At 39.5% G+C, this 21,755-nt stretch overlaps 1 protein-coding gene across 2 annotated transcripts in view; it reads left to right on the top strand.

Moving 5' to 3' along the window:
* The window catches only part of ALKBH8 (alkB homolog 8, tRNA methyltransferase), a 45,590-nt gene that overhangs the window by 9,080 nt on the left and 14,755 nt on the right, over positions 1-21,755 (top strand). For both annotated transcript variants that reach the window (XM_054654761.2, XM_077173936.1), the window contains exons 7-9: positions 597-701; positions 3,652-3,722; positions 20,639-20,745. In XM_054654761.2, coding sequence (XP_054510736.2) covers positions 597-701; positions 3,652-3,722; positions 20,639-20,745 — 283 coding nt within the window. The remainder of the gene's footprint in view (positions 1-596; positions 702-3,651; positions 3,723-20,638; positions 20,746-21,755) is intronic.

Consider the following 21,755-nt stretch of genomic DNA (forward strand, 5'->3'; position numbering starts at 1 on the left):
CAGTAGATTCATGGAAGGGATAGTAGTATCATGTTTGTTGGTGTTACCTTCAGCAGAATTTTTCAATCAAGTCCTCAAGTAAAATAGCAAACCAAAGGTTCAGTGGAGGACTATGCCTTCTATTCCTGTTTCAAGACCAGATTAACTTCAGCAGATTTTTTGGTGATATTTAATCTAATTCAGTAACAGATTTCCAGGGAATAAAATTTTTAGAGAGCTCTTTGCACAACTGACTCTCTGCATAATAATTTTGCTTCTTGACTGCAACTTTTTTATTGTAATTGGTAAAAACCTTTCCTCTGATTTGATGTGGTTTTATTTATGTGTAGAGATACTACAGTTTGCATTTGTAAGGAGTACTCTGTTTCTGAATGCAGAGGGCTTGGAAGAGTGGCCTTTCTAATTTTGATACCTTCAAGAATATTGAACGTGAAGATTGGACCCCCAGTTCTGATGTGTATGTTAGTAGCAGATGCAGAGTAATCATCATTAAAGATGGACTTGCATGTATATGAAGCTACTTCTATGTATTTTCCTAGTTATATTTATTGTAAAAAGCTGTCCTGTCTTGTTTACAGTTCTCTTTCTATAACTAGGTCTTCCTGAAATTTGCAACCCATTCTTGGAGAAGTGCTTAAAGCAGGGATATATCAAACATAAACCTGATCAACTGACTGTAAATCAGTATGAACCTGGACAAGGTAAGTTCATTTGTCCCTCAAAAATTTTGAACTCTTTATTTTATATAGGGATTTAACCCTGGTAGGGAACTAGGCACCATGCAGTTGCTTGCTCACTCCCCTCACTGAGGTAGAGGATAGAATTGGAAGATAAAAGTGAGGAGGCTTGAGATAGGACAGTTTAGTAAGTTAGAAAAAAAGGCAAACAAAACAAAGGAAGGAAAATTATGCAAAAAAAAATCCTCAGCTGCTGGTCAATCAGTGCTCAGTCCATGAGTAATGACATCCCTGGTAAACTTCACCCTCAGTGTTATTACTGATCACAATGTCATATGATCATATGGAATATTCTCTTGGTCACATGGGGTTACTTGTCCCAGCTGTGTGCTCTCTCAGCTCCTTGTGCACCCCCAGCTGACTTGCTGGTGGGGAAACATGAGAACCATAAAAGACCTTGGTGCTGTGTAAGCACTGCTTATAAAGAGGTAAAACATCCATGTGTTACCTACACTGTTTTCATCACAAATCCAAAGCATAGCACCATATGGGCACCTGTGGAGCAAATGAACTACAGCCAAGCCAGTACAACTTCACTAAAAAGCAGGAGAGTGTAGCATCTAACTGTGAAATGGGGTAGGAACAGGATTTAAGCACCTGCTTAGTGTATTTCCTGTGACCAGAGATGCTTTGAAACAAAACTAAAGTTTTAGTACTGGTTTCTCCACATGGGAACTTAGGTTTAGAAGTGCAGTTTTTGATATCACTGTTACGGAAAAATTATGGTGTTTGAGTCCAAGGTCATGATTTGAAAACTAACTATAAAAAGATACAGGAATAAATAGTCATATTTGGTCTTCTAGTTAAGTGGATTTTTTTACTCCAAACTTGTTTTGCTTCCTGTAATGTGCATACAGTCTCCCAAAAATGGAGACTCTCCTGCTGTAAGTACATATGATATAATGTTAGTGCATGTGATATATGGAGTGTTAAATATGATGCAAGCAGTGTTCCCTTATCCTAGCAATAAGGAATTACTGTATTTTTGTATTTTTTTCCAAACTGGAGGCTTCTGAAGAAAAACAAACTTCTAATCACACTTCTAGGGAACAAGTCACATGCTGTACTTTTTGCTAAGCTTAGTCATCAAGGTTAAGTATCTGGCTTGCTTTCCAGGGTGAGTATCTCATTTGTCCTTAGGAAGAAAGAACAATGGCTTTACTCTCAGAATTAATGTCTGGCAGCTATTACAATGTCTGCTGAACAAGGGTTTGATCCTATTTGTTTGTGTATCTGACAATCTGTTAAATTGATCATTTTGTACTTCTGGCTGGGACATCTGAGGAAATTAGTTAGAATTGTAGATTTCTATCAAGAATGAAAGCAGTTTTTTTTGAAAAATCAAACAAAAACCCAATCCCAAGGCAAAATACCCCTTCTTAAGTGCAAATCATTAGGATATGAAGAGCACAGAGCGCAGTCAGATTAATACTGCCTGCATCTTGGTTCTGAGCTGGTTTTTTCACTGGAAATTGTACTTGAAATTTTGGAAAGTGAGTTATGGCTATGAGTATCTGAACTGGAGGGACCACAGATAAGATAAATTAAATGAGGTGTGTGAGTCAGTGTGGTCTTGGTTGAATTACCGGTGACAGTGTGGAGAGCTGTCAGTGTTCTCCTGCTGCACAGTGAATTGCACAGACTTCAGTGTGCCTCTTGAGGCAGAGCCTCAGTGCTTTGTACTGAGGCAAAGTTGTGAGCTGTAACAAATAGGTATCTATCTGTCCTTGGTTTTCAAGTCTCACTCATTTTCTGTCAGATTAAATGTTGGTCTCATAAAACACTTGTATTGTTTTTGCTGAAACTAATGGAATTCAGGATATTTACATCTGGATATAAAATCTGCCGTATAATAATGGTGCTTTATAGCACCATTATTTATATATTTTTTCTGACTAACACTTCGGAAAAAATTGTCTTCAACTCAGGAATTCTCTACAGAGCCCAAAATGAACTTGGGTAGAATTTTTAATAATCCAATAAAACTCTTTCAGTTTGGATGGTATAGGAATGATTCTGTCTGCCTTGGCCTGCAGTGGATCAGAGGAAGGTGCAGTTGCAGTTCTCCCAAGCTGTCTGCTGTTCTCCCTTGCTCACTGCTGACTGCCGTTCCCCACCGTGTGGTGAGATCTTGCTGTGGCATGCACACTGCTGTTCTAGCATTTGGCATTAAAATGTGTGACACAAGCTGCAGGGATTGGCAGTTTCTTTCCAATTAGCAGATATGAAAGAAAAATCTAAACAAACCCCTAAAAATGACTGTCCTTCTGGCAATTCTCAGTTATGTGTGTGTACTCATACCCACACTAACAGATGTATTACCCAGGGGTTAGCCTAGCAGGGATGTTACTTTGCCTAGGAAGTGCAAAGCACAGGCAGACTTGATCCTAACAGTGCCTGCCTCTGAGGTAGCAGGTCCTAATGCTGAAGCTGAAATTCTTAATGCAGTCATTTGCTTAGGAAATAGAGGGATTTGAAATTACTCCTCTCTGAAGGGAGTGAAGAAGAAATATATTATTGTGGATGAACTAAAGCCCAAAATCACCATAGGTACCACAATTGTTGCTTCTAAGGGCTAAACTGCCTGCAAGGAGAGCAAAGTGCTTGAGCTTTTTTCTGCATTAGGGAGTCCTCCAGGAATGAGCAAGGCCTTGGAGTAACCTGAACTATCTTCTAGGTATTTCTGCTGATTATACAAGACACTTAGGTTAATTGTGTCCATCTAAGACAATTGCCTCAAATTGGAAGGCAGTTCCCTTGTTTATGGTAAGTTTGGTTTGTTCAATAATACATCCCGATTTTCCATACAGACAGCCATGGAAATAGGGCTTGCCAATGGAGATAGCACTCTATTACTGTTGTTATTATTAGTATAATTTTTATATTCACTTTTTGTTCATTTTTTTTTTAACAGGAATTCCCCCTCATACTGATACACATTCTGCTTTTGAAGATGAAATAATCTCTCTCAGTTTGGGAGCTGAGGTAAACTTAATGTTTGCATGTGGTCTGATGCTTTACTGAGGAGTTCCATTTTGATATTGGTAATTTAATTTTTCATGGTGTCTGTTCACATTCATCTGAACTTAATATCAAGTATGAAAGGTGGTGTGATATGCTAATTAAATAAGTAACTGCAATGTGATGTTGTCACTAGAAGATTGATACAGTGATTGAAGATCATTGATACAATGATTTTTAAATTTTGGCATTCAGGTCTCCATTGACCTTCCTTCATCTTTATTTCATACTTTAATTTCACATATTCTGCCTTAGTACTGCAGTCCTGGGCTCTTATCCTTTCAATTCCAATGAAAAGGCTGACTCTGGCACAGATGCTCTGTTACTTCATTGATGTAACCATAAGCAGTGCATTTCTAGGTTATTGTGTTGCAGCATATCTCAGCATACCTGAGACCTTGATGATCTCAGAGATGGCCAAAAGCACAGTGACTTTAATCATGTGAAAAATACAAATCTTTCTGGGAAGTGGACTGCATGGTGTGTTTTTTATCTGTTAAAGGTTGGAATGTGTGCATTTCAACCAGGGACACAGCCAGACTTGGACCTTTTCTAGATGTTTCAGGCATAGGCATTGGCCTGTTAGGTTTCTCGCAAATTTCAGTGCCTTTTCCCAATGGTCCATAAATGCACTTTTCAGGTGCAGGCAGTCAAAACACAGATATAGTTAAACAAGCCAGTGGCCCATGAAATGCTCTGTTTTTTATGGTTTTTCTTTCTAGTACTTTTACAATTTTTTATGATTTCTTTGTGGTTTTGTGCACTTAGCTCTTCATCTGATATTAAAATGAAAATATCAGTTGCAATAATATGTGATTTATCCATTTTAGGAGTGAAGCCCCCTTCTCTATTCCCATTAAATCTTACCACAGGCAAAATTTACACACACTATTAATAAATAATTGGACTTACACATACAGCATCAACATTTGGTGTCTTTCTCTTCTTCTCTTCATTTTTCTCTCTGTAGGGTGTTTATTCCTACCTGAATACATTAGGCTGCAGTGTGGTAGAAAACATGCATAAAGCCATATGTCTTGTCCTTTCTTTGCTCTCTTCAACAGTAAATGCACACATTTAAATAAAAAGTGCCATAAAGAAATAACCTTGCAACCCAGCTGGTTCTGTATTCTATTTTGGAAATTGACAGGCACTTCAGAGGAAAAAAAGGAAGCAGAATGCCTCATTATACTGAGTAATGGAAAGAGCATTTCTTTCTATTGCTTATATGCTTGTCCCTCCAGGATTTGAGTTAGGCAGATTGTGATAATTAATAACTACAATAAATGCTTTGGCTTTTGAAAAAGAAGTCTGGCAGAACAGAGGACTAAACACAAAGACCCTCCTAGCCTGGTGACTTAGTTATCACCTTTGTATCATCTTCATAGGCCCATAGAACTGTTTAGGTTGGATGGAATCTCTTAAGGTCATGTAGCCCAAGCTCTTGCTTAAGTAAGGTCAGGTTATCCAAGACTGTGTCTGGTTGTGTTTTGAATGTTTATGCAGATGAAGACTCCAGCACCTCTGTGGGCAATATTTTGTAGTATTTGACCTCTGTCACAGTAAAAATCCAAACTGTTTCTTCGTGTTCTGATGGAATGGCATGGGATTTAAATTGTGCCCATTGTTTCTTGTCCTGTTGATGTACATTGTTAGGAAGAATCTGGCTCCTTCTTCTTCATTCCATCTTGTCATTTATTTACACACATGAATAAGAGCCATCTTCCCTGACCCTTAGCCATCCCTTGTCCAGGCTGGTCAGTCTCAACTCTCTCAGCATCCCCTTATGTAAAGATATTCCTTAATAATCTTTATGGCCCTGTCCTGGACTTGCTCCAGTAAGTCCATGGCATTCTTGTAGTGGGAAGCCCAGTCCAGTCCCAGTACTGAACAGAGTACAAGAGATACCCCCTCACCAGGACTGGTAAGTGAGGAAGGATCACCTCCCTTTACCAGCTGAGTGCTCTTCCTAATGGAACCCAGGATGCTGTTGGCCCTTTTTTCTCCAAGAGTACATTGGTGGCTCATGTTCACTTTCTTGTCACCAGGACCTCAAGGTCATTTTTGGAAAAGCTGCCTTCTAGCTCATCAGCTGCCAGTGTGTAAAGATATGTGGAGTAATTCCTGACCAGGTGCAGGACTTGGCACTTCTGTTTGTAGAACTTCATGAGGTTCCTGTTGGCAGCAGTTGTCCAGCCTGTCCAGATCCTTCTGAATGGTGGCACAACCATCTGATATCAGCCACTTCTAGCTTTATTTTTTCTGTAAATGTGCTGAATGTGTGCTCTGTCCCATCATCCAGGTCACGAGCCCCAGTATCAATCCCAAGGGCAGCCCACTAGTGATGTTTAATTTGTTTCTGCAAATCTGATTTATGTTGAAAAAGGAATAGTTATTGGCATATGTGTTCATTTAAAATATAAATAATGTTGCAAAATAAAGGCAAGATTCTTCACAACACTGCATTTGTCTTGCATCAGATAATCTACAGCAATTGTGATGTCTGATTCTGTGATCCAGGTTCTTACACCTGCACAAAATGAGGTGAAAATGTAGGTGTGAGATCCTCTTTCCTATCTCAGTCTCATGAAGCAGCTTTCTCAAGGGGCACAGAGTGGCCAAGTGGTGGCCCTGGTTGGTGCAATCCATCATGTTTTGAGGCGTTTACAAGGTGGATTAAACTTGTTTTGAAGGAGGAAAATTTCATTATTGCTTGGCACTTCTGCCTAGTTTGTAAAAACCACTGAATAGCTAGAGGGCAAAGCAGTGTGAGGAGATTTGTCTTCTCGTATAATACTTCAGGAAAAGTGGGGGTCTCAGGCTAATCTTTTCCTGGGTTTTGTAATGGGTTTGTAACCCATTTCTATACTATCTCCTGGGAAACTGCAGAATAAAATGAGACTTTTAGAATGTCCTGTGGCTTGTAAAGGCATTTTATAAATCACCACATTCATCCTGTCTTTATAGGAGTTGATACACTGAAATTATTAATGCATATCAGTTTCAATGCTCTGTTATTGAATGTAACTTTCTTTTATTCATAAATTGCCTTGTCTTTCCTAGTATGACAATGTGGTAAATATAGATAAACAGTCTTTTATTAAACTTAATGGCAAATCATGTTCTGTATCCATAAATTTGAACAAAATACTGCAAAATAGGGACCAGTCCTTTCTGTTGAGAATTTTGGTTTTATTTCAGTTAGGTGTTATTTTCAGTGCCTCCATTTGGTGTCTCTAAAGATATGCACTTTTACAGTATTTCATCAGAAGCCTGGCCAAGTTTGCAGCCGTCTCAATCCTAATTTTAAACTGTGTTGAATTTCTCTTTGCAGGTTTGCTGCAGGAGCTTGATCAATATTGAGATTTCTGTTTTTCCAGTTTTCCTAATTTGCCATTTTATATGCTGCTGTGTAAGCCTTGATTCATTAAAACTTTAGAAATACAGAGGTAGCATGCATTTCTATTATGATCTAAGCAGTGCTATGAACATATCCAGTCCATAGAAGAATTTTCCCTTCCTGGGTGCAGATCTTACTCCCAATCTAAAGTTACCAACCCCCTGTAGTCCTTCCTCATCAGCTCTGCCTTGCTGTGTCTGAGACTGCTGTGGGACACCCACTGTGCCCTGCCACACAGCAAAGCACAGTCATAGTTTGCTCCCAAGGGATGTTGGTTTGGCACAGTATCCTGATTTATGTTGCTGTGTCCCATTTTCCTAAGATGTAGCCCCAGGCTTGTCATTCTCTTGTCCTTAGCTCTGCTTTTCCTTGCCTTACTCTGCTTCCTGTGTCTTGGGCTGGCAAAAGGCTGGTACAAACACAGAACTGCTGTGATGCTCTAGGCCCTGACCTAATGTCTGAGGAAGGAAAGCTTTAGGGATATCAGCCAGATTTGTGGCTCAGGATTAAAGAGGGGGGGCTGTGTATGGATCATCCTTGACCTCTGCCTAGCTTCTGTTCATCTGAGCACACCCATCATCTCTTAAGTACTTTGATCTATAAAGAAAACCTGTGAGTCTCTTAAGCCTTGAAAGCAGAGCAATGTTTCAAAGAAAAGCTTCACCAGACCTTTTGAACAACCTTTGAGCATGGTCATTCTAGAACTGATAGAATGAGGTATGCTGCTTCTACTCATCTCTCAGTCTGATAATTGACCCTTTTTCTGGCACTTTTGCTTCTTACCTGTTGATCTATTTCCAATCTGTCTTGGCTAACAAACAGAAACCTGTGGATGGTATAGCAGCAGCTGTTTCTGTAATAGCTGAGAGATTTTATGAGAAGCCTTTAAAAGTCTAGACTGTACCCAGCCTTTGACAGTTAGCAGCTGTTTTGTGTCTTGCATGAGCTTTAATAAGGTAGACAGGCACTAGGTACTGCTGTGCTCTGCTTATCTTGATTAGTTGCTAATTCAGTTAATTTGCTGTTTACATATATATTGTGCTTTTTTTTTTTCTTGTAAGGGAAGGCAGAAAGCATCTTACCTATTTAAAGAATTACTATGGTAGTGGCTATACCAAAGTTTTTTTCTCTAGGTTGGCAGGATGATGGTAGTGGGTGAAATAGTAGTAGTAGTCATCACTATTTGAAAAGAGATTGTATTGGCAGAATCAAATTGCCTCTGAACCCAAATGGAAGATACTAATTTTGATCACTACAACCTAATGCTGAGTTTAAAAGTTTGTTCAGATGAGGTAGGATTCCTAAAGCTCAGTAAATGCTTTTCCATTCTGTAAGACAGGTGCAACTCAAGAAACATGTCTTACAGTCATGGATTTTATTGGTTCTTGAAGAATAGCAACTTGCAGTGGTTTTAGCTGGAAATCCAAATGGACATAATTTATAATTGTATGCCAAATTTAGTTGGTTTGTCCCATTTAAAGTGGTATTTCATTTTTGAAAACTAATGAGGAGCTGCTCCAAGTGAAAGATGTGCTGAGCACTGCAGATTAAATGCATCAAGCTTCATAGATCTGTCTCTTCTGTTTGCATTTACTCTTTGTAGATATGTCCTGTGTGTTTATTTCTGTCCGTGCATGTCATACCATGGTTGACTGTCACTGAGCTTGGATGAGATACAAGAAGCACCAAATCAAGGGAAAACTTCCCTTTGATGTAATTGAACATTGAAATATGCCCTCTTAGATAAGTAACAAAGCCTGCAGCCCCTTCATGGAAATACTTACAACAGTCTGTCTCTTTTGGGAAAGGTGAAACATTCTGTTCTTATTCTTCTGGTTTTTATTTCTGTGCTGGATGTGTCTTCCCCATTTACATACAGGATTCTGTTCACGGATATCAACATGTACTGCTGATGTTTCCACCTAAAGAGTTATTTTAACTCTTGAAAGGATCCTGAAAGCCCAGCTTTCATGTAAACTGTTCATAGGAAACCTGTCCTGCAGTAAAAAAACCCCTCCTTGGTTGTTGATAGGCTTACTCCTGTGTTAGCCAAGGGTGACAAGAGCAAGGCAACCACTGTGTGCAATTAATGTAGACAAGCATTTGTTTCCCAAGTGCTGTAGGAATCTGCTAACCAATTTCAATTTGGTGATGGCATGGAGATGGTACAAGAAGAGCATTCTGGTTTGGTCAGAATTGCCCTCAGAACAATGATTTGGTAGCATTATTTCCCCAGAAGCTGTATGACAGTAATTTGTGAAGAAACAGGACAGCAGTGTGGAGATGTTGCTTTCTCTGATATCTCCTCAACTACTTGGGAAGAACAAAATCAAAGCTAAGCTATGACAGAGCCATATTTCAAGGTTTTGTATGTAAAAATATTCTTTTTTGCTCCCCTTTCATATTGGTGAGACATTACAGTTTCCAGCTGCCTCTTTGTCTGAGGCTGGGTATTTACTATGAGTGGGCCAATACCAGGTAAATAACTCTGAAAAGGTTGGTCTCCTGTCTCCCTTCTGTTGGATTTGTACCAGCCTGCCTTCCTCTCCACAGAAGGAGGAAACTTATCATACTCCATACCTTTCCATAAAGCTGTTCCCCACTATGCAAAGTCCAGTAGCTCCTACTTGAGTGCTGAGGAAGGAAGGCACCCTGTGGTTTGAGTGCTCAATGTGCAGAATGTGCTGTGACTTGCTGAGCTATTTCTCCTGGGACTGCTAGAGTGGGAAGCTGCTTTACTCCATTCTCTGTAGTGGTTTTGTTTCCTGTTCATGGTCCATTATTTTGGCTACTGAGGGGGAAGGCAGAGCTGTGGCTTCTCCTGGTTCTTACCAGTTTCCTTTCTTCACAGTCAGTTGGTTGTTCTTTTTTTCCTGTGTTTTGTTTGAGCTGTTGTAGTGTTGAGAAAGGGTTGTGGGAAGAATATTCTCTTTGTCTGCTGAACTCCTCTGGGCAATGTATCCAAAGTGAATGTGGAAAGAGAGATATAAGAAGTGGCAATTAGGAAGAATTTGAAAACGAAATCCACTCAATATCACATAGAAAAATACATTGAGATGCTATAAGAAATATCATATGGTTCCAGTTATTTTTGTGTGATTGTGAGAGAATGCCTACTGTGACTGAAATACTTTCTAAAATGTTTGCAGTCTGCAGTAGGGCTTAAGAATTTCTAATTGGGGTCATAACTGCTAAATAATGAAGGAAAGCTTCTGCTTAATTCCTTTAGCAACTTGATTCTGTTTTAACAGAACCTGTTGTCTCCAGGCTATTTGCTTATTTTGTATGCTGAGGCAGCACCATTTCATTTTCAATTCTCAGACGTCTGGCTGTTAAGGCGCTACCGTAACACACAAATACAGATACTGAATTTTTCAGTGGAAGCAAATGTACTCTCTAAAAAGTATCTTGCTATTCCATAGCTATTGCTACATATTTCTAATTGGTTTTCATGTGGTAGGAAAAATGTAGATAGGTAACAATCTTGGAAAAACATTATATTATAGTATACAGTACCACTAATTTTAGATTAAAACCTTTATTTTTTCTCTTTTGCACTTCTTGCCTCCTATGTATCCTTTGCTATGATACATGAACCATTCTTCTGTGGTGGTGAGATGAATTAACTGTTTAAATACAAAGTTTCTATTTATTCCAGGGGAAAAAAACCCAAGTTATTGTAATAAAAGAAAAGAAGCATCAGATAGGAGACCATTAAAAGCAGTGTGGTTAACAGGTTGAGGGAGAGGATTTTCCCCCTCTACTCTGCTCTCATGAGATCCCTCTTGGAGTTCTGCATCCAGCTCTGGGGCTGCCAACCTAAGCAGGACAAGGACCTTTTGGAGACAGTCTAGTGGGGGATTATGAAATTGATAGAGCTGGAGCTTCTGCTGTGAAAACAGAGTGAGAAAATTGGGATTGCTCAACCTAAAGAAGAGATGATTGGGGAGGTTTCCAGTACTTAAAAGGGGCCTACAGAAAAGTTGGACTGGGATTCCTTATCAGGGAGTATAGTGAAAAAATGTAGAGAAATGGTTTGAAGTGGAGTAATGGAAAGAGGGGAGATTCAGATTAGATATTAGGGAGAAATTCTTTACCATCAGGCTGGTGAGACATTGGAAGTTGTGAATGCCCCATTGGAAGGGTTAAACCCAGGGAAGGATGATTCAAGGCCATGCTGGATGGTGCTTTGAGCTGGTGTAGTGGAATGTGTCCCTGCCCCTGGCAGGGGATTTAGAACTAGATGCTCTTGAAGGTCACTTCCAAACCAAGCTATTCTATGATTCTATGAAAACTAACAGAGCATTTGAACTTACATTTCAACTGGTATTTTTGCAGCTGAAGTTGTTTTTGAGTCAGGTTTTGAGTTGTCATTCTTTAAATAGAATTAAATTTTTTAACAGAAACCTCTGTGTTGATTTTTAGTAGTTACTAATTTCTTATTTTTTTTAAAGCATTTTTTGTTTTGTCAAGAGGTTCATCAGTAAAAGTTATTTTAATTCCCCATGTTATTTTTAGGAGGTCAGTACTTGCTGAGTGAAATGGAATCCTGGTGTCTCCTACCAGTTAACAGCAAACAGGCTGAACTGTGGATTAAAAAGTTGTTATCTTTAGCTGTTGCATTTCACCTGTACTTGAGTTCTGGAATTCAATAAGAAAACCTAATTTCATTAGCTGTTGAGGTCATCTGTATTGTCATAGGAGCCTATTTTAAGACTGTGGCAAATTTCATGTAGAAATGTCTAGTCAGTCAATAATAATCATCACAAGTAGCCTATAAGCAAAGAAACAAGCTTAACTTGTTGAGCTCCTGCTGTGGTGTATTGTCTCTCATGGCTTTGGACAGGAATTTGTAATAGCAGTAAGTGGTAGCACATGAGGTTTGAAGTCTGTCTGCGTTTATACTATCTTACAAATCTGAGTATTTTGCATGCTCTAATGTTCTGTTTCTGTTTTTCTTACCAGCTATGTTTTGAGAGGGGTTTCTCCACAGAGCTCTTGTTGCAGTAGAGTTAAGCTTTTGCTGAGGAGCTGGTAATGTTGAGCAGTTAAAGCGTGCTGGAGCTGTCAGACCTGTGATGCTGATACACTTGGCAGAATGATTCTGTCAGTGGGAGAGTTGTGCCCTTAGCAGAGAAGCAAGCAGGCAGGCAGCCTGTCTGTGCTGCCCAGGGGCAGTGCAGGGAAAACCCTGGTTTGTTTGCTGGGGCAGCAGAGGAATGGTTGGAGGAAACCAAGGCTGATGGTGCACCAGAAAGCAGAAAAGTGGACATTTCACAGTTCCCTGGGAGGTGTTCTTGTTCCTCCTGCCCTTCTTGTTACTACTTGCATCTCTGCCATGTGCGTTCATGCGGTCAGTTGTAAATTCAGATGTTGAGGCCCTGGTTAGAGCCCTTTTGAGTAACTTTGGCTGGATTATGAGAAGACAGTCATTGTGCTAATGAAGCAGATGGAGGGAATGACAGAAGAAAGAGATGACGTCCTTTGTGATGAAAATCAGCAGTGTTGGAATACTTCCTATCCAAATTTCAGAATGTGTTTTTCCTTTATGGTTGTTTTCCCTGTTCTAAAATAACATGTATATGTCAGATGTGTGGGAGGTCTGTGGGGTGAAATGTAGCAATTGAGTAATTGATAAAACAATTTTATTCAAATTATTGTAAACAAGTATCTTTGTGTCAAGCAGTCTTTTGAATTATACTTTATGGCCACAGGAGACTTCGTTAACTAAGAAGATGACTTTCATTGGCTTTCATTAGTTCTTTGGGTTTTGTTTGGGTTTTTTGGGTTTTTTTTTTGGGGGGGGAGGTTGAGGAATGCTTTTGATTGCTAAGGAACGAGGTTTCTTAATGTATGTAAGCAGTTTCTTTAAATTCATGCCCAAATCTTTGTTCCTCAGTAGATTTCCCTTTTACAGTGAAGATGTAGAGGATTAAGAAACAGGCCATATGGTAGTTTCTATAGCAATAGATGAAAAACCATGTCTTGTCAGCCCTTATGAGATATGATGCAAGAATTAGTTTGGGAAGGCACAGTTTGCATGTCTTGTATCCTGGCAGTTCTCTTTTATTGTAATGATCTCTGGGACAGCTGTTAGATGCAGGTATGAGAAGGACTAGCTGACCTTTATTTCAAACTATGAGGGCATAAATTCATCATTTCAGCCCTTTGAATTACAGGTATTCAGCACCACACTGTTTCCACACTACTTTCTCAGTATATAGGGGCCAAGATTTTTTTGGTGATAATAGTGCAGGACTCAGTTTTAATTAAAGCAGGACTCGTTTAAACAGTTGAAGCATCTGTTGAATCCATATGTGGATGGCTTATGAAATAACTTGTTGTCAATGGTATTTAGTCCAGGATTAAGACTGAAATTTTAGTATTTACAGGTAGGTGTACCTGTGGGCTGCATGCCTGAGCTCCTCTGTAATCAGTGGGGATTGAGTCAGTCCAGTTTATGGGGTAATTCAGCTCATGCTGGGTTAGGCATCTCGTTTCATTTCATAGGTTTCAGTTCCCCAATGGGTTGTTTTAAAATCTAAGGCCAAATGTGGATCTTAATCTTGAATTGATTTGCCTGTTTCCACCCTAGTCTTAAAGTTAGCCTGAATTCCTTTACTGCAGCACTGCAAGCAGAAAGCTGAGACCTGCAGAGGAGAATAAGGTTTGATGAACAATCCCAGTGTTTGTAGAGAGTGAGGGAAGATGTTGTTCCACAATGTGGGATAATGAATATAGCATGTTTTACCCATGCCTTGAAGTACACTAAACCTGCAAGGACTTGGGTATTTTACAAGAGCTGGTGGGTCTGTGCCACACTAGTAACTTGGTATGAGTCTACACTTTGAATGTAAATATTTCAGGTCCTCTTTCCTGCAAATTACACTTACCTGTTTTATTCCATGTTTGGCAATATTACTCAGGCAAAGCCTGGCTTTTGCTGTATCAATTATTGTTTATATAGCATAGAGGCTTTATTCTCTGTTCCTCTCACTGCTTCTGCAGTAGAAAACTTGCAATTAAAGCCTGCAATGGTTGATGACAGGATGATTAATGTACAGGTAGTGTGGAATGGATGTACAATTACAGTTGAAGGGAGTTCTGCTTACATGTATTTGCAACCTCAGTAATGTGAGAATTGTGTGTATTTCCACAGGTATTGGTAAACAATCAATGGTTTAGAAAGCTGAGATGTGCTTTTTGAATGCTGAAGTGTTTCCCTTTCTACTTAGAAATTGAAAATCTCTTGAGAACTTTTCTAAATGGGTGGAAGAATTACAGATATGCCACAGCATCGCATGGACCATGTGCTACCATACACATCCATTTAGGATCCTATAAATATCATAAATATTAGGATCATCTAAATATCATACTTGCATATAAATTTGTGCTTATTACAGAACAGCTATGTCTGTGTTGTAAGGACTTGTTTAGTGGTTTCTTGGTGGACATTCGGTACAGTGTTAGGCATGTAAATAAGGATTATTTGCTTTCAGGGCATAGAGTAACACATTATGTGCAAGTCTGAGGAGATGTAATTGAGGACACAGCTGCTTTCTTATGATGTCCGGGCTTTACATCTTAACAGACTGAGCCATTTGTAGGTCATCAGGGTCAGGATGTGTAGGCATCCTCTTGTGCTCTTCCATTGAACTGTACTCCATTAGAAAGCAAGAGATGCAAAACCTTAGAAATTTCTTTTCCTTTGGAAGGGAAGATGAATGATTTGGTGCATTTCAGGCACATTTTGCCCTGGTATAGTTGGATGCAATTCCCTGTATGTCAGTGTAGTAGCATCCATGGATGTGAGGGAAGATATATGACTGAAAAAATGGGAAAATACTGCAGAGGAGGCTAAATCAGTAAAAGAAATTATATGAAGACTAACAGCATTAGCCTCTTTCTTTCTGTGTACTAAAAGAGTTTGAGCTAAGAGCTAGGGAGGGAATTTATTAAAGGATGAAGATGAAATGTTAGTGAGAATGACTAAATTGGTTCTTCTTGGGAACTTGACTGACTCTTTGACTCTGGATTCACAAAAGGACATTAAGGTTTTTTGCTTGGGTCAGATAGCACTTCCCAGAAAGGAGACATCTATACCTGTTAGGGGGGAGAGAGAGGGGAGCAGTGGTAATGCAACTATTGCCTTTTACTGTAGGCATTGAAAGCCTTTTATATAAGAGTCTAGTATATAACATTGAGTTTTAACACAGGTAATGATCTGGGAAAGGTGCAAAGACCACAGGTAATGTCCTGACATACAAAAGAAACTTGATACTTTTAGAGCAGTAGGAACTGACATATTTAAAGGCTGTTGAAACAAGGAGTCAGCTTGAGCAGAAGTTTGTGGGATGGTGCCATAAGTACCACCAGCATCCCAACTCTGCCAGGGCTGGGCAGAGCAGCCACCTTGCTGGACATCACCAGGAGCTGGCATCCAGCTTAGTGAGGTGACTGATGATTTCTAATGACTTGGCATTGGTGAACCTCCAGAGATGAATCCCTGGGTACAAAAGGAGAGTGGCATATATTTCTGCTAGCTATGACAACGCCTGCAGAGGATTGGAAGCTCCTCCATCCAACTGTGGTTAGCTTGAAAATTACAATAGTTTTCCTCATCTTGTGCACTACATGAATCTTTTAGAGAGAGGCCAGACAGTAAAGGAATTTGTATCATGGAGTCAGTGGCATACAGAAGAACTAGCAGAGATACTGGTGTGCTGTTCAGTGCATGCACTCAACTCCATGGGCATACCAAGAAAATCATAACAAGGTGAGACCTCAGGTATAAAAGAATGAAGTGTCCATATATTGAAATATTTTTTAAACACTTATATGCTAGACTTTGATTAAGAAAAGAAACCACATAGATACTTAAAATGACACAGAGAATTCAGGAAGATAGTAACATGTTGCATGGATGGAAAATTGAGTACAACTTTTGAAGAAAGAAAGCCTGGTAAGTATATTAAGCATCTGAGTAACATCACCATAGTGCCTAAGTGGATAAACAGGCTTAGCAAGAGATGGTATGCTATGGTATAGATCTGATATGGGGGAGGCCTGCACATGTGTTGTGAGATTTTTGAGAAAGGCAGTACTGAAATAGTTCACTGTCACGATTGTCAATGCTGCACTTGTTTTCTGAAGTATGGCCAGAGTATGTACATGATACACGATGTAAATATCTGCATATATTACATAAGGTAAATTTCCTATGATGTGGATTATTCAGGAAAGATAATCCTAATTGCTTTCCTTTGAAAATTCAGCATTTTCTGAATCCTGAATTTTGGAATTTAGCATGGTTTTTGCAGTGAAAGGTGCTGTATGTTACCAATTAATTGCCTTGGTCCTGCGTGAGCCAGCAGGCTCTTGTCTCTGCATAGAGCCCCACTGTGTTGTTCAAGCTCTGTGTGTGGGCTCTAAACCTCTCAGCTGTCTTTGAAGTAGACATTCTTTTTCATCTGTTTTACATGTGGGAAACTGTTATGTAGGCTGATAATCTGTCTTTGCTCTCTGAAAATTCCGTAAATAATGTCAGAGACTTGAGAAGCATTCCACATTGTACTTTTTTTAGCTTTAGAGTATGTTTCGTCTAAGGTAGTCTATTATCATCAAATACAAATTGCATCAGAGACAAAGCTTAGAAAAAGAATTGCCGATCCCCACTGTAGCTGTGGATTTCTTATTGACATTGTCTTTATAGCTCTGTCGCATTATTTCTGTTTTCCCTTTGAATCTTTACTTGTTTGATAGACCAGTCATTCACCTTCATCCTCCTACTCTTTCATGAAGTACAGTAGCACTGCACTGAAAGGTGGTGCAGACTTCTGCACCCTGAGGTGTTAAGAAAAAGATACTTTATTCCCTTCTTATGTTGGATTATTTTCTTTTGTCATATTTTATGTCACAAGGAATGATGTTCACGATGTGGGTGTCTCTTTGCTTTCAGGTTTAGCCATCCTTGAAAGCTGTTTACTGGTTCATGTGCTCCCTTGTCATGAACATCTTCTCTTAAATAACTTGGCATCATGACAAATTATTTAAAACCACAAGTAGATATTAGCTGTTTCTTTTAAGTTTTGGGTTTTTTTGTTATATTCAGAGATTCACTTTTTCCATAGTAGAAGGAAATAGGTAAAACTTATGTAACACGCACTGTTTTTATGTTTTGATTGTAATCCTTGGATGATACACCATGAGCTAGCTAGAAATTTGATCTTTATTGACTCTGCCATCTAAGAGAAAAAAAAAGATAGGTAAAAACAAAAATAGTAATTGGAAATAGCTCCTGTGGAGCAAAGCTGTCATGAAGCAGATTGATTCAGCAGTGGCAAAGTTGCTTTATTGATTGTAAGTCCTTAGTAAATTAAAAAGAGGAGCAAATGCGTTAATCTTCTGTGTGCGTGTGTGTTTGACAGTGACAATTGAAAATGCTCTGCCAGGATAAAGACAGATAGAGGAGTGTGGGAATGTTATCTACTTCAGTCAGTAGCAGGCTTGCCAGAGATAAGAATAGGGTTCTTCAGAAATCCTTCTGGATTGAATGTTCTTTACTGTGCTGTAAACAAAGGACAGAGGAAGTATTCCTGCTTGTTTTTTTAAGCATTCAGGTGCAATTAGTCTAGGTAAAGGAATGAAGCATAGGAATTATAATCATTTTCTTCAGGTGTTCCTTAAATTTTATTCTCTGTCTCAATTGCAATGTCAAATTTGTTGTTAATAGATCAGTGCAAAACCTTAATATATTCTATCTTAGGACCTCAGTCCACTTCATAAGCAAAAGTCAGATTTGGATTTGGATTTTTGACCCATTTAATTACTGCTAATTACTTTGTCATTGCCCATTTGCAAGTAAATTAATAGTTTATTTATATTTTCCTTCCCAAATTATCACAGCTTCTCATAAGGATGAAATTCAGTTAGATGGGGAGCAGCTACACAAAGTGACATTATAGTACAGAAGCTTTCCCTTCCCAGAAAAGCAGGAACAGAGCTGGGATTCTGTTCTGGTGAGGATTAGATGTCACCAAGAGAAATTCTTGCTTTTCAGCCTCAAATTCTGCACCATAAGAAATTTTGTTTCATGTATTTCTTGCTGGGTTAGCATAGTTGAAATGCAGCCAGGAGAACATGCTCTTCTTTTATTTCCTGCCATTGCTGCCTGAAAATCCAGCTGCCAGGGATAGTTTTGTGGCTTCTCATTCCCAAGGTGTCACCTGCCTATAGAGCACTCTGAACCTCTGTTGTTTTGGATGCACAGTTGTTTACAGGACAGGGTTTGAGGAGCATCTCCTGTGAAGAGACTCTGGGGCCACACAGATGGTGGGGGAAAAGGAATTGGAGATGAATGAGGTAAAACAGCAGAGAAGGCAGGGAGCTGGAGATACTGTTGTTTCCCACTGCTTCGTACGGAGTCACCAGCCTGGCATGCTGAAGTGAAAGGGAACAAGGTCCTCTTGGGCCCTGGAGGGAGATGGGAACTGGAAATGCTGGGGACCCATTCAAGGTCTCCTCATTGATTCATGGATAAAGTACAGTTTTTTAATATCATCTGCAAGAATAGAGCTTTGTAGTTACTACTGACTCAGAAAGAGGGCCAGTGGGGCAACGGGATTCCTTCCAGGAAGGAATCTAGACATTCTTGTGTTCAGCTTATTATATCATGCTGCTGAAGAACCCAGACTCTATCTTGTCCCTTCATCCATGTCTCCAGCAGCAGTGAGCCAGAGAGGCATAAGACAGACTGAGGCATCATCTCACCCATTTCATCTGACCACTTTACTCCTCTTTTTCTTTCTTTACATGCTGGTCCTGTTTAGTTATCTTCTGATTTATTTGCCTTGCCAGATAGCTGCATCTTTTTGCAGAGACTTGATGATATTGTGCTTTACAGGACAGCATCCCCGTCAGATTTATAAAGTCCACTGTACTTTCTCCTTCCTCACCCCATGCTTCTTTGAGGTTTCCTAGAAGAAATTGCAAAGTCCAAAGTACTGTAGCAAGTGGCTGCCATTCATCTATTTGTGCAGCTATTGAAGCATTGCATGATCATTAATCAGAGCTTATAGTTATGCTTTATTAGTCTTCCCCTGATATCTCTCTACCCCTTTCAACCACACTCTTTGTCACCCTTATCACTTTTTGCCTTAGATAGCCCAACAGGAGAAGCTGTGTCACTCTGAGTGGTAGTACAGCATAAATAATTTTTTTCCTAAAGATGTAAATGCCTCTGTGCTTTGCTTCAGTGTGCACAACATTAAATAGTAATTGTTGTTATTGGCAATTTGTAGTGTTTAAGAGTCTTGCTTATTCAGTCTCTGTCATGCTGGGTTTTTGTGCTGAATGACTGATTGTTGCACCACTGTTTTTCTTTGTGAAACACATCTGTACGCAGAAGGAGAACTGCCTAATTTGTTTCGATCTGGCATACTGGAATAAGTCTGCTTTTAAATTGCATACTTAGTAGGTTACAAATCAGATGGCAGCATTTTCATGGTGCAAATTCTCCAGTGTACCAGGAACTGCTGACTTGAATAGGTTTTGACCACTTTTCCTTTTCAGTAAGTCTTCTGTAACTCATTTGGCTTGCTTAAATGACCTGCTCCTTATTTTCCACAGCAGGAGTTTCTCTCGTTTGGGAAATGTAAAAGGATAACTTTCCTAGCCCAAGCAGAAGCAAAATGTACCACTGCCATCTGGGCTGTGAAATTGGAATAAAGCTGAAAGCGTTACCTCAGTATATTGCCGTGGCTGGAAGCCAGATGACAGATAATAAAAGGATGGTCTGTTAGTTGGCATGTTAGTCAGGATCTTGGGATGTGCTTGTTGTGCTTCCAATCTCCAAAATGTGGGCAGGTTGGAAATTATTTCTCTCACCTAATACTGCTTATCTGCATGTTATGTATCTACTGAGCTAATTGTCTCAGCTCATCCACTGTGAGCGGATAGGCAATTCCAGAGGGCATGGGGTCATTCCACATCACTTAGCTCTACATTTTACACTAGGATGAATAACCCTGTGGAGAAACTTGTCTCTCTGTGTAGACATCACAAAAGACAGTAGCTGATGGCCTTAGTCCAGGTACGTAACTTTCAGATGCTTGAGATACAGCAAATGAGCCTTCTCTTCCTCTCATGCAGCTGCCTCACGGGTACACAGAAATTGAACAGTGCTACTGTTCTTACAAAGTGTTTACTGTGAAAAGAAATTAATATGTAATTATAATTATCTCTATATACATATATTTGTGACTGCCTGAGATCTGAACATCGTGCTGAAAGGGAGGGAGTTTTAGGACAGGGGACCTGGAGGCTTTTGCATCCCTAGGAAATACGTAGCTGTTTCATAGCAATATTCAGTTAAACACATTAGAGAAACAAAGAAAGCTAGGACTTGAGAATACCTGGCTTGTATATGAAGCTCTATAACTCATGCTCTTTCATGGTGACTGGTTTTGTTTCTTTTTAGATTGTGATGGATTTCAAACACCCTGATGGCCTTACAGTGGCAATTATGTTGCCCCGATGCAGTTTATTGGTGATGACTGGAGAATCCAGATACCTGTGGACACATGGGTATGTGTAAGAGTCCCTGCATTGCTGAAAATAGAAGAGTAATAAATGTTGTTTGTTTGGTTTTTTTAAAGACACTCTGTGTTTGAAATTTCCTGAAAGAAATCAAGTTTTATAATTAATATCCAAATTCACTCCTTTGCTCAGAGGCTGCTTAGGTTAAATTAAAAAACTTGGGGATTTAGGGAGCTAATTGCCAGTCCCTGAGGTGCAGTTTCCTGCTGCTGTCGTAAGTTTCAGTCGGAAATCGCTCTCACATCTGCAGTGTGAAAGTTCTCAATGACTCTGAGCTGGCAAAGAATTGATTGTAGTGCAATTAGTGTCACCATTCCCTTTCTCTCTTTTCAGCCCACAACTTTTCCCATTAGATTACAGATGCCAAAGGCTTGAGAGAGGGGCTTGAGAGTTTAAAAGATTGACTTCCCCTGCACTGAGAGCTTGAGGGTGGCAGAGGGGAGTCTTCCTGAACTGTTCCCAGCTGCTTTAGGGACACTTAAATACTGGTAAGACTGCATTCAGCAGTTTTGGGACACTGGTAAGAGTATTTATTGAAATACATCTTGAGGCTGTGCTTATTGTAGAATTTAAATACGTGCTTTTTAAATCATGCACCACTGGGAGATACTTAGAATTGGAGTGCTGAAATTGGCAAAAAGGCTAAAACCTTGCTGAGCTCTGAGTGTGACAGTAATGCATTTCAGGAGCGTATGGCAACCCTGTATTGGACAGAAATGCCCATAGTAAGCATTTCTTCCTTTGTTTGATCCAAGCCATCACTGATTCAGCAGTCAATTGGAGGCACTAATTACATTCTGTGTCAATTAAACACCAAATCCTTTTATTGGCAGAAATTTTTCTGCCTTTTAATTTTGCTGGTTAATATGTATTATGTAAACAGGTGAATATGAAATCCCTGATAACCTTTACAGTGTTAATTTTAGAGAGCTCTTATACCACCTGTATATTCCCTCGTTAAATTAAATAAAGTTGTAAAAAGCACTTGATACTTCTGA

Source organism: Agelaius phoeniceus, chromosome 2 (assembly GCF_051311805.1).
Source record: "Agelaius phoeniceus isolate bAgePho1 chromosome 2, bAgePho1.hap1, whole genome shotgun sequence".
Classification (NCBI taxonomy): Eukaryota; Metazoa; Chordata; class Aves; order Passeriformes; family Icteridae; genus Agelaius; species Agelaius phoeniceus.